The sequence below is a fragment of the Pan paniscus genome, chromosome 1 (assembly GCF_029289425.2).
Source record: "Pan paniscus chromosome 1, NHGRI_mPanPan1-v2.0_pri, whole genome shotgun sequence".
Taxonomy (NCBI): domain Eukaryota; kingdom Metazoa; phylum Chordata; class Mammalia; order Primates; family Hominidae; genus Pan; species Pan paniscus.
In genome coordinates this window covers 226,446,576-226,464,022 of record NC_073249.2, presented here as the reverse complement: position 1 = coordinate 226,464,022, position 17,447 = coordinate 226,446,576, and the positions used below count along the sequence as shown (strand labels likewise).

The 17,447-nt window shown below is 44.2% G+C and overlaps 1 protein-coding gene across 5 annotated transcripts in view; it reads right to left on the bottom strand.

The window, feature by feature from the left end:
* GNB1 (G protein subunit beta 1) overlaps positions 1–17,447 on the bottom strand; it is a 106,257-nt gene that overhangs the window by 27,095 nt on the left and 61,715 nt on the right. For all 5 annotated transcript variants that reach the window (XM_034953380.3, XM_034953368.3, XM_034953383.3 and 2 more), the window contains 3 exons: positions 13,189–13,291; positions 5,614–5,652; positions 3,532–3,638 (listed from right to left, as the gene is read on the bottom strand). In XM_034953380.3, the coding sequence (XP_034809271.1) occupies positions 3,532–3,638; positions 5,614–5,652; positions 13,189–13,245 (203 nt within the window). In that variant the 5' untranslated portion in view covers positions 13,246–13,291. The remainder of the gene's footprint in view (positions 1–3,531; positions 3,639–5,613; positions 5,653–13,188; positions 13,292–17,447) is intronic.

Here is a 17,447-nt window from a genome sequence, read left to right as displayed (position 1 = left end):
ACCCATGTAAATGACAAGTTAACAGGTGCAGCAAACCAACATGGCACATGTATTCCTATGTAACAAATCTGCACATTGTGCACATGTACCCTAGAACTTAAAGAAAAAAAAAAGCTTGTGGAACAAGGAGATATAGATATACATGTATATATATACACACACATACATATACACACACACACACACACACACACACACACACACACCCTCCCCCCAAAAAACCTCTTTTGGACCTTAAAGAGGCAAACACTGGCCTATCCAGAAAAAAACGGCTATTTAGAACAAGCAATCTGTAGAAGGCTCTGAAAAGCAGAGGTTCTCCATAATATCATTTTGGTTTTCTCATGACTGTGCAATTATACAACAAATGCCATGCACCTAGCACCCTGTCCAAGAACACGGACCAATGTGGCACCCCAGCCTCCCACAGGCCTCACTGAAGACCGCCTTGCTCACAGGGTGGCCATGACTCTGAACTTGGTCTTGTTTTGTCAGCCCTTGCTTTTCTTCCTTCTAATCCTGGGGCTTTCAAGGCACAAAGTGTGTTTGAGACAGATGGAACATAAAGCCTCCCATGCGAGGATCTGGCGCCCACCCCACCCACCCTGAGCCCCCAGCCCCACCTCCACTGCTCAGTTCACACACCCATCTCTTTGGTCCCTGAACACACCTGTCTGCAGGTCACTCTCATCCCTTCCAGACTACCCAGTCCAGAGCCCAGCTGGTGAAGGAGACATATTACTTGGCAGTGCAGTGCTCTGAGTACCTGAACACTGCCCAGCAACAGCACTGTCTACTCCACTAACCTGCCTAATCTGCACATCAGTGTTCCCACACATGGAGGAAAGGCCCCAGAGGTAACATACTGTTTTGTTTTCCATCTACTTTGGACAATAAATTCTAACACAGATAGACTAGTAACAACATTTTTTCTTTTTTTTTTTTTGAGTCAGTGTCACTCTGTCACCCAGTGGTGCAATTTCGGCTCACTGTAACCTCCACGTGCCTCAGCCTTCCAAGTAGCTGGGACTACAGCTACCATGCCCAGCTAATTTTTAAATTTTTAGCAGAGATGGTGTTTCGCCATGTTGGCCAGGAGGCTGGTTTCGAACTCCTGACCTCAAGTGATCCGCCCACCTCAGCCTCCCAAAGTGCTGGGATTACAGGTGTGCGCCACTGCATCCAGCCAGAACATTTTTTAAAAAATTCTTTTTAATTTTTTAAAGGAATAACTTTGAATTCACAAAGTATATTCTTATTTACTTATTTATTTAGAGACAGGGTCTCACTCTGTCGTGCAGGCTGAAACGCAGTGGGGTGATCTCGAATCACTGCAAGCTCTGCTTCCCTGACTCCTGGGTTCAAGTGATCCTCCCACCTCGGCCTCCTAAGTAGCTGGGACTCCAGGTGCGCACCACAACAACCAACTTATTTTTGTACTTTTTGTAGAGAAGGGGTCTCGCCATGTGACCTAGGCTGATCTTGAACTCCTGGGCTCAAGCCATTCGCCTGCCTTGGCCTCCCAAAGTGCTGGGATGAGAGGCATGAGCCAATGTGCCTGGTTACTTATTTATTTTGAATATTTAAAAGAATTTTTGACAAGTAATTATATGTATATTTATGGAGTACAATGTGATATTCTGATATATATCCACATTGTGAAATAAATCAATCAAGCTAATCAACATACCCATCACTTCCCATTTGCTCTGTGGTGGGAACACTTAGTCTACTTTACTAACAATTTTGAAACACACGTTATTATGAACTAGTCTCCGTGCTGTGTGGCACATTTCTAAAATTTATTCCTAACTAAAACTCTGTACCCTCAGAATATCATCTCCCCACTTCCCCACCCTCCCCCTTCCCACTTTTATTCTTTCTGACTCCTGCTGTCATTGGAACCATCATGCGAGCTCTCATTTGCATGGGGAATTGTATGGGATACTATATAGAACAAACTAAAGATAGAATCTTTTGTTCTCTAGCTGTTTGTGCTCTAAAGCGGACAATTTCACGAACAAAGAAAAAGCCTAGCAGAAAATTCCACGCTAACAACGGAATACAAAGAAATACTACTCAAAGAAGGGCATGTTAAAAATTGTTATGTCAGGTGCTTCAACGAGCATGTCACAGTTACACAAATCAAACAGTACTTTATTAAATTATTTAGATAGAACAGGCACCAAATAAGACTTTGTAATAGCCTCTAAATCAGAGTGTGGGGTCACGGAAGGGAGATGCCTGGTGGAGAAGAAAGGGGTATAATTTAAAGTACAAGAAATAGGCTAGAAGTGGTGGTGGCTCACACCTATAATCTCAGCACTTTGGGAGGCTGAGGTGGAAGGATCACTTAGGGGCCAGGAGTTTGAGACCAGTGTCAGCAACAAAGGGAGACCCTGTCTCTGTAAAAAACCAAAAAATATTAGCCAGGCATGGTGGCACATGCCTGTGGCCTATGCCACTTGGGAGGCTGAGTAGGAAGGCTTGCTGGAGCCTAGGAGGTCGAGGCTGCAGTGAGATATGATCACACCACTGCACTCCAGCATGACTGACAGAGTGAGACCCTGCCTCAAAAAAAAAAAAAAAAAAAAAAAAAAAAAGAGGCCGGGCGTAGTGGCTCACGCCTGTAACCCCATCACTTTGGGAGGCCGAGGCGGGTGGATCATGAAGTCAGGAGATCCAGACCATCCTGGCTAACATGGTGAAACCCCATCTCTACTAAAAATACAAAAAAAATTAGCCGGCGTGGTGGCGGGCGCCTGTAGTCCCAGCTACTCGGGAGGGTGAGGCAGGAGAATGGCGTGAACCCGGGAGGCGGAGCTTGCAGTGAGCCGAGATTGCGCCACTGCACTCCAGCCTGGGTGACAGAGTGAGACTCCGTCTTTAAAAAAAAAAAAAAAAAGAGAAAAGAAAAGAAAAAATAGGAGCCCATGAAGGGAATTATCTCTTGGGATGGTAAACCAAAGGAAGGCAGGGCAGACAGGCCAGATGAGAGAATGGTGAGAGCAGCTCACAGCGCATTCCCGTGTGTCTGCCGCAGCAAAGCACACACAGCACAATGCTGTTCTAAGGCTCAATACACTTAAGCCCTCAGGATCCTCGGGGCAGGTTCTGTGATTTCCTGAGCCAGGGCACTGAAATCACAAGAGGGTGAGGGCCAACCAGCCCTGAGAAACAGGCACAGAGAGGTAACTTCCCCAAGTTCACATAAGTAGGATGCAGTAGAACTGGGAAGACAGAGGTCTAGAAACTGAAAGAGACAGGAGAAGGGAGAAAGAAAAACCAGAACTTGTATTAATGTGATTCAGACAGTGAAGAAATGGCAGTGTTCTTTCAGCCCAGGTAAGTGGAAAACTGGACAGGGAATATGCACCTGTGAACGCTGCACCTTGCGTGCCCAGAGTTCTGATTCAACTTCCTAATGTCTTCACTGCACAGCACAGCAAATGGGTTCAGGTACTTTTCCCCTAGGACAACAGAGCAGCCCCTGAATGTATCAAGCAGCATCCTGCTCATGCCCACGCCTACCTGGAGTCTGTGCCCCAGTGCATGGCGTAGATCTTGGCCAGGTGCCCCCGCAGTGTCCTCCTCGTGCGCATTTGGATTCTTCCCACTGGGTCGATGTTGTTTGTGATCTTGAAAATAAAAACATTTCTGTAAATCAACATCTGTGATTAAACGATTCTCCTCATCTCCCATCCTTGTCAAGGCTGTTGGCTCGTCCACTGTGCCTACCTCTTCCCAGCCCTTCCCACAGTTCTCCAGTGGCTTCCACTGTGGCATTCTGCACTGAACCCCTTCCGTACCTCTTACCAAGTCTCAGTCTGGCTGGTCATCAGGAACCTGTGTGCCCTGCCCTCCAATGCACGCACACGAACATGGCCAGCCTTGAAGCACTTGCTGTTCCCTTCCTGCCTCCTTCCTCCTCTCCCTGTCCATCCAGGACCATCTCCTCCTAGGTCTCTGAGTTCTTTGAGATCTCGCAACTCTTCTTATGACACCACACAGATGTCCCACACCACAATTTAATAGCTGGTTCCTATGTCAGGCTATGTGTGGGCCTGCATGACACCTGCTTCTGCACGACCATCACTTGGAGCACCAGCTGTACACACACCTGCTGAGCCCATCCTACATATAGACACTGATGTTAATGAGTTTAGGTTGGCAAACGGAGTAAGTGGATTACAATAGTGGGTTTTAAAAACGGACAGTCCAAAGTGCTTCTCAGAATTGAAATTCAGGTAATTCTGTGTAGCCTAATTTTTTTTTCTTTAACTTACAATTTAACCTCAATTAAAGTGCATCCCCTAAAGCATTTAGACAATGTAAAAAACTTAATCATCTTCAGTAGAAGTAGGAATATAGTTTTTCTTTCACATTTCTGTCCAATTATTTGGACTTTATTTTTATTATCTTTTTTTTTTTTTTTTTTGAGATGGAGTCTCGCTCTGTCTCCCAGGCTGGAGTGCAGTGGTGCGATCTCTGCTCACTGCAACCTCTGCCTCCCGGGTCCAAGCAATTCTCCTGCCTCAGCCCCCTGAGTAGCTGGGATTACAGGTGTGTGCCACCATGCCTGGCTAATTTTTGTATTTTAGTAGAGACAGGGTTTCACCATGTTGGTTAGGCTGGTCTCGAACTCCTGACCTCAAGTGATCCACCTGCCTCGGCCTCCCAAAGTGCTGGGATGCACTTCATTTTTTCAATAAGGTGAAGTTCACGTAACATCCAATTAATCACTTTGAAGTCTACAGTTCAGTGGCATTTAGTACACTCATTGTTGTAAAACCACTGCCACCATCTAGTTCCAAACCATCTTCCAAAAGGAGACCAGACATTGATTCAGCAGTCACTCCCTGTTCACTTCCTCTCCCTCTCTCCCCTAACACCCCTGCTGGCCACTAGTCCACTCTGTCTCAGTGAATGTTACTATTCTAGATATTTCATATAAATAGAACTAAACAATACATAGCCATTTGTTTGGCTTCTCTCACTATCGTAATATTTATGGGGCTTATCCACGTTGCAGCCTCTGACTGTACTGAGGTCCATTTAATGGCTGATAATACTCCAGGGCACAGAGACACCACAATTTGTTTCTCCACTCATTCATTTATGCACATTTTGGTTGTTTCTACATTTTGGCTATTGTGAATGGTGCTGCTATGTACATGTGTGTGTTTGAAAAGCAGTGTTCAATCCTGTTGGGCATATATTTAATGGCAGAACTGCTGAGTCATACAATAATTCTATGTTTAACTTTTTGAGGTATTATCAAATTGGATATTAGAAATAGAAGTTCTGAGGCAGATTCTGTTGAGGAGAGGAGCTTCAAAATATCTTATTTTAAGACAATAACAATATTTTACAACTATTACCCTCTGTAACAGGTAGATGATTATTCAAGGCTTGAGATATCTCATTTTTATCTCAATAAGCCCCTCTATTTCCTATGCCTACCATCAGAATGACTTCTTAATCAAAGCAGTGGCTTGGCATCCTCACTGCGCAACAGAGAATGCAAGCAGAGCCCTCCCGAGGCTCCAGGTGTGGGTGCCGTGCTAGCCTCCTCACAGGCAGATGGCTCTGCGTGACTCAGTGGGCTCTTACCTGAGAGAGAGTTGCATCTGCACATGCTTTCCTGGCGTCCTGGGAAGCAAGGACAGTGAGAAATTAGCAACCTTTCAGATACATTCAATCTTAGGTCCACACATACCAAAGTTTCAAAGAGAGCTTTCCTAAGCTGTCAGGAGCGAAAGCAGAATGTGAAAGAACGGCAGCGTCTCCTTGCATCTCAACACCCCATGGTCTACTGCCATCTGTGGACTGTCCAGGCCACGCTGAACAGAGAACCAGTAGTACCCAAATCTGTCTAAGACCTGCAGCACAATACTCCTGGGGACCCACAGCTGTGGCCAGCACCGAGGAGACCACACTGCAAGCTGGGGCAGCACCCACACACCCGGGACCCTGGTGCTGCCTGTGCCCTCACTGCTGCCCTCACTGCTGCACAGGCTGGCACACACGCCTCTTGCTCTTTTTACAAAGCCCGTCTAGGGTCAGGAAGGCTGTGGCCCAAAGAAAAGGTCTATTAAAAAAAAAAAAAAAAAAAAAGTCTAAAAAGGACCAGATACCCAGCCCAAAAAAACTTTTCTTCAGATTGCATTAACTAAGTACTTTGTTTTCAAGAGAAACAATCATTAATTCTAAATTCTATGGAGGGCACGGTCTCACGTCTGTAATCCTAGCACTTTGGGAAGCTGAGGCAGGAGGATCTCTTGAGCCCATGAGTTCAAGACCAGCCTGGGCAACAAAGTGAGACCTTGTCTCTACTAAAAATAAAAATTAAAAATTTAAGGAAAATAGGCTGGGTGCGGTGGCTCACACCTATAATCCCAGCACTTTGGTAGGCCGAGGTGGGTGGATCACCTGAGGTCAGGAGTTCGAGACCAGCCTGGCCAACGTGGTGAAACCCCATCTCTACTAAAAATACAAAAAATAGCTGGGTGTGGTGGCGCACGCCTGTAATCCCAGCTACTCAGGAGGCTGAGGCAGGAGAATCACTTGAACCCGGGAGGCGGAGGTTGCAGGGAGCCGAGACCGCGCCACTGCACTCCAGTCTGGGAAACAGAGCAAGACTCCATCTCAAAAAAAAAACAAAAATAATAATAAAATAAAATAAAGGAAAACAAAGAAAAATAAATAAATTCTATGGAAAACGAGCAAGGGACCTGGAGCCGGACAATCAGATGTACGTGAGCCTCTTGGCTGTTCTCGTTGCTCATCTACAAATGACCTGCGGCTGCAGGTAGGCACTGTGAGGGGATCCGCCAATGCTAACTCAAGTGTCTTCATTACTAAGGGATCAAAGTTACTAGAAAATAGACCTGGAAATCTCAAAAGAGAACGTGCGTTTAGAAATAGAAAGGTGCGTAACATGAAGGAAACTAAGACAATGGCTAACAGGTTTAAAATTTGAGTGTTGGTATAATTTTTTTTTAAATCACATTTTTTTTTTTTTTTTTTTTTTGGAGACAGAGTCTCGCTCTGTCTTGCCCAGGCGGGAGTGCTGTGTCGCGATCTCAGCTCACCGCAGCCTCCGCCTCCCAGGTTCAAGTGATTCTTCCCGTCTCAGCCTCTTGAGTAGCTGGGACCACAGGCGTGTGCCACCACACCGGCTAATTTAGTATTTTTAGTAGAGATGAGGTTTCACCATATTGGCCAGGCTGGTCTAGAACTCCTGACCTCAGGTGATCCGCTCATCTCAGCCTCCCAAAGTGCTGGGATTACAGGCGTGAGCCACCCCGCCCGGCCTCTTTTTTTTTTAAACTATGTATTTATTTATTTTTATGACAGGATCTGGCTCTGTTGCCCAGCCTGGAGTGCAGTGATGTCATCACAGCTCACTGCAGCCTCGACCTCCTGGGCTCAGGTGACCCTCCCACGTCAGCCTCCTGAATAGCTGGGACTACAAGCATGCATTACTATGCCCGGCTAATTTTTTTTTTTTTTTTTTGTAGAGATGGGGATCTCGTCATGTTGCCTGTGGCTGGTCTTGAACTCCTGGGCTCAAATGATCCTTCCCCCTTGGCCTCCCAAAGTGTTGGGATTATAGGGGAGAGCTACCACGCCCAGCTGACACTTTCTAGTAAGAAAAATGTGTTTATATGCTGTCATCTGACCATCTACTTTCAAAATGGCAAATGGCATGTGCAGCCCTTACAGGCGTGTGTCCAAGTGCCCCACATGGGGGAGGTGGAGGACGAGTTCCCAGCGGTTCAGGCTTTTGGGGCAAACTGCTCACTGCAAATGATTTCTACTTTAGGAAGCTTGTGGGAATATTATAAACTGATAATACGGAAATATATTGGTCAGGCGCAGTGGCTCATGCCTGTAATCCCAACACCTTAGGCGGCTGAGGTGGGTGGATCACCTGAGGTCAGGAGTTCAAGACAAGCCTGGCCAACATGGTGAAACCCCATCCCTACTAAAAACACAAAAATTAACCAGGCATGGTGGCTGGCACCTGTAATCGTAACTATTCGGGGAGGCTGAGGCAGGAGAATCGCTTGAACCCGGGAGGCAGAGGTTGCAGTGAGCTGAGATCACACCACTGTACTCCAGCCCGGGCGACAGAGCGAGACTCTGTTTTAAAAAAAAAAAAAAAAAAAAAGGAAATATACTGAGATTATTATAAATATACCAAATTTATACATTCCAAATTCATCTTTAGTTAAGCTCTTTATTGGTCATTCTGCTTATAATTAAGACACACACAAAAAAATCGAGTATTTCTATGCAAGCAGTAACATTTGGAGTAAGGGGGATGAAGAACACTTAGAGCAGCAGAAGTCTTTTTGTCAAAGAATTTTACTGGCAAGTACTGAGTTTAATATTTGTTTTTGAAATACTATTCTTGTTGATGTTACAGCCTTTGATTTTAAAACATCATAAGAAAATTTAAAATGGAGAAAATAAAACATGAGATTTAAGCAACTTCCCCCGGTTAGTGTCCAATGACTAAAATGAGTTTCTGAAGGTGCAGTGTAACAGACTGTGGTGATACTACTGTTAAACCGAAGGAAAAACTACTGTAAAAACAACACACAGACAACTTCAATTCAATCTTTATTTTAGCCAATAACCAGCTTATTTAACTGAGTGCAGCACTTTGCAGAACAGACACCTTCAACTTTTAAAACTGTAGGAAGAAGTCTTTTAATGGAAACAAGCTCTATAACTGCTTAACAAAGAAGAAAAAGTCTTCAAGTTCTTTCAGATTAATTTCCAGTTTAATGGACTCCTGTAGATACATATTATGATGTCCACTTAAACCAGAGATGAACATATCCAAGCCACTCATCAGTTGATTTCTCATTCTTTTTGGATTTGTCAAATGACACAGTAACACACTTACTTTGGGGTTTCATCCTAAATTAAAGCCTGGGCCCTGCTCAGCATGGAGTCGCTGAACGTTTTGGACCGGGCATCCACTGCAGCTGCCTCTTGCACGAATGGACCCTGCTCCCTTGCACTGGCTGGCATGCCGCTCCAGAACACATCTGCGCCTGTGCATCCTGTGGAGCTTTCCTTACTCCATCAGCTACTCTGTGTATTTTAAGGCACACCATGTTTTAATCAGAATCCCTTTGAGAGCCTGTGTTTCCTCAATAATAATCAAAAGGAGCATGCAAGATCCTTTAAGGGTCTTTTGGCTGAAAAACAAATCTGAGAAAGAAAACAGCCCCTTTTAGAATCATCTACAATTTCTTGTTTGATTCACTATGCTCTGCATTCTTTAACAAGCATGTATTCCTTGGGCAATCAGGAAAAAATGTTCTACATTTTAAAAATAAGTCTTCCTTTCCCATTTGGGGTAAAAGAACTTCAACAGCTTTTGCTGTCCCTGTCTCGTGCAAAGGAACTAACACAGCGCGGTTCCTGGTACTTCGGAGACAAAGCAGCTAGGCGCCTCTCCTAGTGAATGACCCACTGCGGGGGCCATGACCTGCCTGTGGCTGCTGCGCACAGCAAATGGAACCAGGAGACTTGGGACAAAAACGGTGTCAAATATCTCAATTAAAATATATTAATTACACATTGCATAATAAATAATATTTTAGATATACTGCCTTAGATAAAATTTGTTGGGCCAGGCATGGTGGTTCACACCTGCCAGCACTTTGGGAGGCTGAGGCGGGAAGATCCCTTGAGCCCCAGGAGTTCAAGACCAGCTGGGGCAACATGGTGGACTCTGTCTCTACAAAAATGAAAAAAACCAGCCAGGTGTGGCAGCATGCTCCTGTAGTTCCAGCTACTCGGGAGGCTGCAGTGAGCTGTGATCGCACCACTGCTCTCCAGCTTGGATGACTGACAGAGACCCTGTCTCAAAACACACAAACAAAAAAATGAAAAAAACCTTGTTAGGGTTAATTCCACCCATTTCTTTTCATTCTTTTTCAAGAGACAGGGCCTTCCTACCTTACAAAGGCTGGTCTCAAGCTTTTGGGCTCATGCAATCCTCCTGCCTTGGTGTCCCAAAGTACTGGGATTAACGGCATGAGCCACGGTGCCTGGCCGTCTCTCTTTTTACTTTTTTTTTTTTTTTTTCTTGAGACGGAGTCTCGCTCTGTCTCCCAGGCTGGAGTGTGCAGTGGCGCGCTCTCGCCTCACTGCAAGCTCCACCTCCCAGGTTCACGCCATTCCCTGCCTCAGCCTCCCAAGTAGTTGGGACTACAGGCGCCCACCACCACCACACCTGGCTAATTTTTTTTGTATTTTTTTTCTTTTAGTAGAGACGGGGTTTCACCGTGTTAGCCAGGATGGTATCGATCTCCTGACCTTGTGATCCACATGCCTCAGCCTCCCCAAGTGCTGGGATTACAGGCGTCAGCCACCGCGCCCGACCTCTTTTTACATTTTTTATGTGGCAGCAAGAGCATGTGGGGAATGTCACGTGACATTTGTGCCAGCCCAAGAGGGAGCCCCCTGTGCAAGAAGGCCCTGGGGAATTCACAACGTGACAGGGTCCAAACCTCGGGAGGAGGTGCAACAGTTCCTTTTGGCCTTAATTTTTTAAATTTGGGTGTCTTTCACCTGTGCCATACAAGCTCTTTCCATCTGCTATGAATAGATCCAAGTCCACTATTTGTGAACAACTTATAGCTGTCAGAAAAACAAAATTTCTTCAAATATGCCAAATCACACTACTATTTAAGACATTTTCAGGGTAAACTTTAAAATTCTGATTTCTAGGCCAGGCGTGGTGGCTCATGCCTGTAATCCCCGCACTTTGGGAGGCCGAGGTGGGCGGATCACGAGGTCAGGAGATCGAGACCATCCTGGCTAACACGGTGAAACCCCATCTCTACTAAAAGTACAAAAAATTAGCCGGGTGTGGTGGCGGGCGCCTATAGTCCCAGCTCCTCAGGAGGCCGAGGCAGGAGAATGGTGTGAACCCAGGAGGAGGAGCTTGCAGTGAGCTGAGATCGCGCCACTGCACTCCAGCCTGGGGAACAGGGCGAGACTGTCTCCAAAAAAAAAAAAAAAAAAAAAAATCTGATTTCTATAAGAAGAAATATAGTCTCAAAAGCAGGTGGTAAAGAGCTGAGAGTGTTCTGAACCCCCCCAAAAACCCAATTAGATTATTATTAAATAACAACAGTTTGCTTTTCTTTTTTACTTGCCAAAAACCATGCTGACTTAAAATGAACAGCAGAAGCTTAAGTATTAAGTCAGGCAAAATTTGAATACCTTTTGGTTTTATTTAAATAGATATTTCAGAGAATAATTTTATATCAAACTAAATATTTCAGAACACATTTGATTAATTTTGGTGGAGGGGACATGTTAAACAAGTCTGATCAGAGCAAACTATTAAAAAAATCTAAGTCTTCCCTATTCACCTATGTAAGATCTTTTAAATGTTAAGATTTAAAATTCTTACAGTAGAGGATACTTTGTTTTCTCTTTGGCTGTAAATCTCAGAGAATTCCATTATTTTTTCTCAAGTTCAGGAACAAGTTGCCTAAAATTATGTTGGTGTTTCTCTCTCCAAATCCTGGTGGGCTTTCTAAACATGTAATTGGCCGTTTAAAAGGAAATACTAGGCTTCATCCTTGCACTGGAGTCAGAAAAATAAACTGTTGTTTTTTATTTTATTTTACTGTATTTTGAGAAGGTGTCACTTTGTCACCTAGGCTGCAGTGCAGTGGTGCAATCACAGCTCACTATACAGCCTCAACCTCCTGGGCTCAAGTGATCCTCCTGGGTAGCTCGGACTACAGGTGCGCACCACCATACCCAGCTTATAAACTGTTATTTAGGTATGTACTGAATGTCATCAGCTTCCTGTACAGCAACACTCTGAAGAACAGCTAAAGCTTGACAGAGCAAACAAGAGTAAGCGAAAGCTCTTACATCAAATGGACAAAACCTAAAAACATACTGAAGATGTGGTTTTTCCTGAGAAGTCTGCCTCTTTTTCTCTTACTCTTCACATCAGCAGTTTCAGAAAGGAAACACATACTTGCATTAAATGTTTCTCTATAAAATATTTACTAGAAGTACTGCTTCACAAAAGTAGGAGCAGCAGAATGAATTCCATTTAGACCTACTGCTCCTCCCTTTTCAGAAAGTTATGAGGCAAGAGAATTGCATGAAAGAGGCTGCAGTGAGACGAGATCGCGCCACTGCACTCCAGCCTGGGCACAACAGAGTGAAACTCTCTCTCAAATAAAAGTTTATGAACTCTGCAATTTAACATCCTACATCAGTCACAGACTGGAATTTAATGTTTTAGAATTCTGTGAAAGGTATTCTTTTTACAGTGCAGTTTATTTACACACGGTAAATAAATTTATCTTCAATTTTTTTTTTATTTTTCAGGGTCTCACTCTGACGCCCAGGTTGGAGTGCAGTGGCACAATCTTGGCTCACTGGATCCTCTGCCTCCCGGGTTCAAGGGATTCTCTGACCTTAGCCTCCTGAGTAGCTGGGAATACAGGCACACACCACCACACCCAGCTAATTTTTATATTTTTTGTAGAGATGGGGTTTCACTATGTTGCCCTGGCTGGTCTCGAACTCCTGACCTCAGGTGATCCACCCGCCTCGGCCACCCAAACTGCTGGGATTCCAGGCATGAGCCCCCCACACCCGGCCTCTATCTTGGATTTAGATATATCTGCTTCATCTAGCAGTCTATCAGAAGCTGTAGATTCCAATCATCACCACTAGGGAAGATCTTTCAAAATTAGGAAAAAATACATCAGATATACCTGAAATACTTTTTTTATTGTTGTTAATACTCTTACTTTTAAGCAAGTTTTCTGCTGTCAATAGTCCCAATATTCAGGGGAGGGAGGTAGATATCACAGTCTGATCAGTGGCCCAGGGTATCACAAATTTTCAAGGTTATGATAAAGAATGCAAAAGACACTTATAAATTCTACAGAGACATCTGGTGTATATTTAAATAACAAATTGTATACAGAAAGCAAAATCCCGAAAACAATGTACTAGGCTAAGTATCTAGATCTATAATTAGTACATCCTGGGCCAACTAAGATTCAATTTCATATAAAACATAGAACAAGTCATCCTGTAAACCATTTTTCCTAAAACAAGTAACATCTAACCTGAAACTCAAATTATTAATAAAACCAAGCACACACAACTACATACTCGAATCTGGTTCTTAAGTTGCTCGGCCTCCTGCCGTAACTGGTCAAGCTCACTCATCTTCCGATCTTAGTGCTCTTCAATGCCACCTTCAAGAATGTGAGATCTGAAACAGAAAGACAAGCACAATCAATAAACAACTGTTGGATAATTTAATGAAGCAGGTGAGAAAAGTAAATTGAAAGTTTAAGGCAGGCGTGGTGGCTCAAGCCTGTAATCCCAGCACTTTGGGAGGCCGAGGCGGGCAGATCACGAGGTCAGGAGATCGAGACCATCCTGGCTAACACGGTCAAACCCCTTCTCTACTAAAAATACAAAAAAATTAGCCAGGCATGGTGGCAGGCGCCTGTAGTCCCAGCTACTTGGGAGGCTGAGGCAGGAGAATGGCGTGAACCTGGGAGGCAGAGCTTGCAGTGAGCCGAGATGGCGCCAGTGCACTCCAGCCCGGGCTTCACAGCAATACTCTGTCTCAAAAAAAAAAAAGGAAAGTCTGAGAACTATGTTCTCATTACAAACCAGAGAACTTTTCTTCAGCATTCATCAGAACTTATACAATGGCTAGGTAGGGCCAGGTAAATAAAATATAATTATGATTATTTATTGGCTTTGCATAATATTACAATGTCTAAAATACTACTCAACATATGCTGGTGGGTTATAAAAAGAAAAATCTGTTAAGCATTTTTCATAAAAAAATCTAGGTCTCCCTATAAATCCAAGAACATAAGACTGACATTTAGGCCAGGTGTGGTGGCTCATGCCTGTAATCCCAACAATTTGGGAGGCCAAGGCAGGTGGATCACTTGAGGTCAGGAGTTCAAGACCAGCCTGGCTAACATGGTGAAACCCGATCTCTACTAAAAATACAAAAATTAGCTGGGCATGGTGGCACACGCCTGTAATCCCAACTACTTGGGAGGCTGAGGTAGAAGAATCATTTGAACCTGGGAGGCAGAGGTTGCACTGAGCCAAAATCACACCACTGCATTCCGGCCTGGGTGACAGAGCGAGACTCCATCTCAAAATAAAAAAAATAAAACCTGACACTTAGGATAGCTATCGCATGAAGACCTAGGGGAAGTTACTTCAGGGAACGGGGGTGAGTGGCAACCTGGCAACCAAGAATCTCAAAGCCACCTCATCTCAGTAACCATGAACCGCTACCGGTCAAAAGCTGTCAGGATGCTCGCACGGCAATCCTGAGCACACAGGGTGTGTCCAGCAGTTTTTTGGCTCAGGGACAACCCACTCTCCCACCCAAGTGAGCCCTGGGATCCCAGCAGGCTCAGAAACAACACCTTGATCCTTATAGGTGCAGGCTAAATTAGGCTCAGTAGAAGCCGCCCTGCCTTCTCGCCCTACTCACGTTAGACAATATTCCTGAAATCAAAGTAAAAACTAAATCACCTTGTTAAACAAGAGACTTACTTTCCCAAGAGAATGTCATAAATGGAGGCTGCATTTCTGACCAAGATCTTGGCTGTTAATGTATGACTGAAGATCTTGGCTGTTAAGTATGACTCAAGTATAACAAAGCTGAGGACACAGTTGCTAATGTCTTTAATCCCTTACAATTAGCTCTCACATGCAAGTACGGCTTATGCAAGCACTTCAATTTCCTACATAAATTACACAGAGGATCAATTTTACCATTTTAACTTTTGTGTAAAAGTCAAAAGGCTAATACAATATACATCAAAATCTAACTGATAGCAGTTATTTTCTTGAGATTAAAACCCATCTGTGGGAAACTATCCGATGACCTAAGAAGCTCAGCCGTCATAGTTTCGAGTCTGAACTTTCCTAATGTGCCTAAAGGAATTCAAATGACCTACAGTATAGATACTTTATGTCTACGGTCCACAGAACCAGAAAGGCCTGCAAGGCATGCCCTGTAACACGAGCACGCAGACCAGGCATCCTGCTGCCGCTGCTCTCTGGGGAGGCAGGGTGCACAGCAACACGGTGTCAGAAAGATTTCTGACCAAATAGTTGTTTCTAAAGGCATTATTTGAAACGGATGTTTTAATCATGAGGAAAGCTTCACTAAGGAAAAATACCTCAGGCCTCCCTGCACACATGGAGCATCACTGGAATTAGGTATGGACAAGGTCACACCTCAAGGGCAGTTTATTCTTAAGGGATAAGGCTGGTTAATTCTTTCCCTGGTTTTCACATATAAATCCTAGCGACTGCGATTTGTGGACGTTAATGTGTTAAGCAGTAAGAGTGCCAGGACAAGATGAGCAGTGTCTCAGATGGAAGCTGTCTGGATGCCTTGTGCTTTGCATTCTTTCTGCATGCCCTGACACTACTCACTTGTATTTCACACATGATCAAATTGTATTATGCACACAATTTTACAGAGTTGGGGGTAGTTTTATTTCACCAGCACCCCGCACGCATAATAGAGAATTGTTCTTAGTCTGTACAGCTACTTTAATCCTTCCAAAATCAACATGAAGAAAACAAGTTAATGTTATGAAGTACCCCGAATTAAACTGTTTTAGTTAACACACACAGTTTCTGATCATTTAAACACTAAAAAGTAAAGCTAATTTTTATAGTACGGGACTAAAAACAACAAACTCCTGGGATCTCGGGAAAGAGAAACGCATGTTCTGAGATGCTTCAAAAATGATGTTCCGGCTCGGGCGGTGGCTGACGCCTGTAATCCCAGCACTTTGGGAGGCTGCGGACAACGGATCACCTGAGGTCAGGAGTTTGAGACCAGCGTGGTTACCATGGAGAAACCCCATCTCTACTAAAAATACAAAAATTAGCCAGGCGTGGTGGTGTGTGCCTGTAATCCCAGCTACTCGGGAGGCTGAGGCAGGAGAATCGCTTGAACCTGGGAGGTGGAGGTTGCAGTGAGCCGAGATCTTGCCATTGCACTCCAGCCTGAGCAACAACAGCGAAACTCTGTCTCGAAAAAAAAAGAGATGTTTCTTGTGGCTGGAGGGTGGTGGGTGGGTGTGTAAAGGCCCAAATTCCATCATTAGGTGGGATAACTCCTGAAATCTTACATACTGCTTTTAATTAGATGTTCTTTTCACATATTATACAAGAACATGTACACAACAATCACCCAGCTGTATTGCTTGAGACTAGAGAAACAAATTTACCAAAAATCTAAGTATCTTTAAAATGAGCTCAATATAACTTAGTGACCTCACAAAATTTCAGAAGTAGTAATGCCAAAACTTGCTAACTTTCATCTTTAGTCACATGCAAAGAGAAAAAAACCAGACGGACTTCTTTTTCACAGTTAATAGCAGAAATTATTATAGCACTCTCCTGTGCCAACATTTGAGTTTCAATTCAGAGACTCAAAACCTACGTTTGTCAATTTTTTTTAAAAAGGCGTATTCCTGGCTGGGCATGGTGGGCTATAATCCCAACACTTTAGGAGGTCAAGTCGGGAGGACTGCTTGAATCCAGCAGTTTGCGACCAGGCTGGGCAATATGGCAAAACGCTGTGTACACACACACACACACACACAATTTTTGTTAGCAATAAAAATAAATTTCCTGGTCAGACCCTCTTCAGTCCACACATAGAAGTGATAAGAAAAATCTATTGTCAGGCATTTCAATTTTTTTTAAAAAATTACATTCTCTAGTCTCCAGGATAAAGATATATTTTCTTTTCTTTTCTTTTTTGAGATGGAGTTTCACTCTTATCGCCCAGGCTGCAGTGCAATGATGCAATCTCTGCTCACTGCAACCTCTGCCTCCCAGGTTCAAGTGATTCTTTTGCCTCAGCCTCCCGAGTAGCTGGAATTACAGGCGTATGCTACCACGCTTGGCTAGTTTTTGTATTTTTAGTAGAGACGGGGTTTCACCACGTTGGCCAGGCTGTAAGGAACTCCTGACCTCAGGTGATCCGCCCGCCTCGGCCTCCCAAATGCCGGGATTACAGGTATGAGCCATCATGCCCGGCCTAAAAATGTATTTTCTACAATCAAATTGAAAAAAATTTTTGGAGATAAACTCAATGATCAGTACCATCTTTTTGTTATGTGGACACGCACCAGACACCCTGTGCAGGAGTTCAGGCACAGCAGTGAACTGGCTGATGGGATGAGGCAGGAGAGACGAGAAAACGTGACCATCACATTCCCCATGGGCTGCAAGGGCACCAGGTGCCAGGAAGAGTGAACTTAAGGGAAGCAAACAACCTTCTGGTTCCCATAAACAGCCTTCTCAGTGGCTCTTAGTTCACTTTACCGTGAAGACAGTGAACGAAACAAAAACGAACA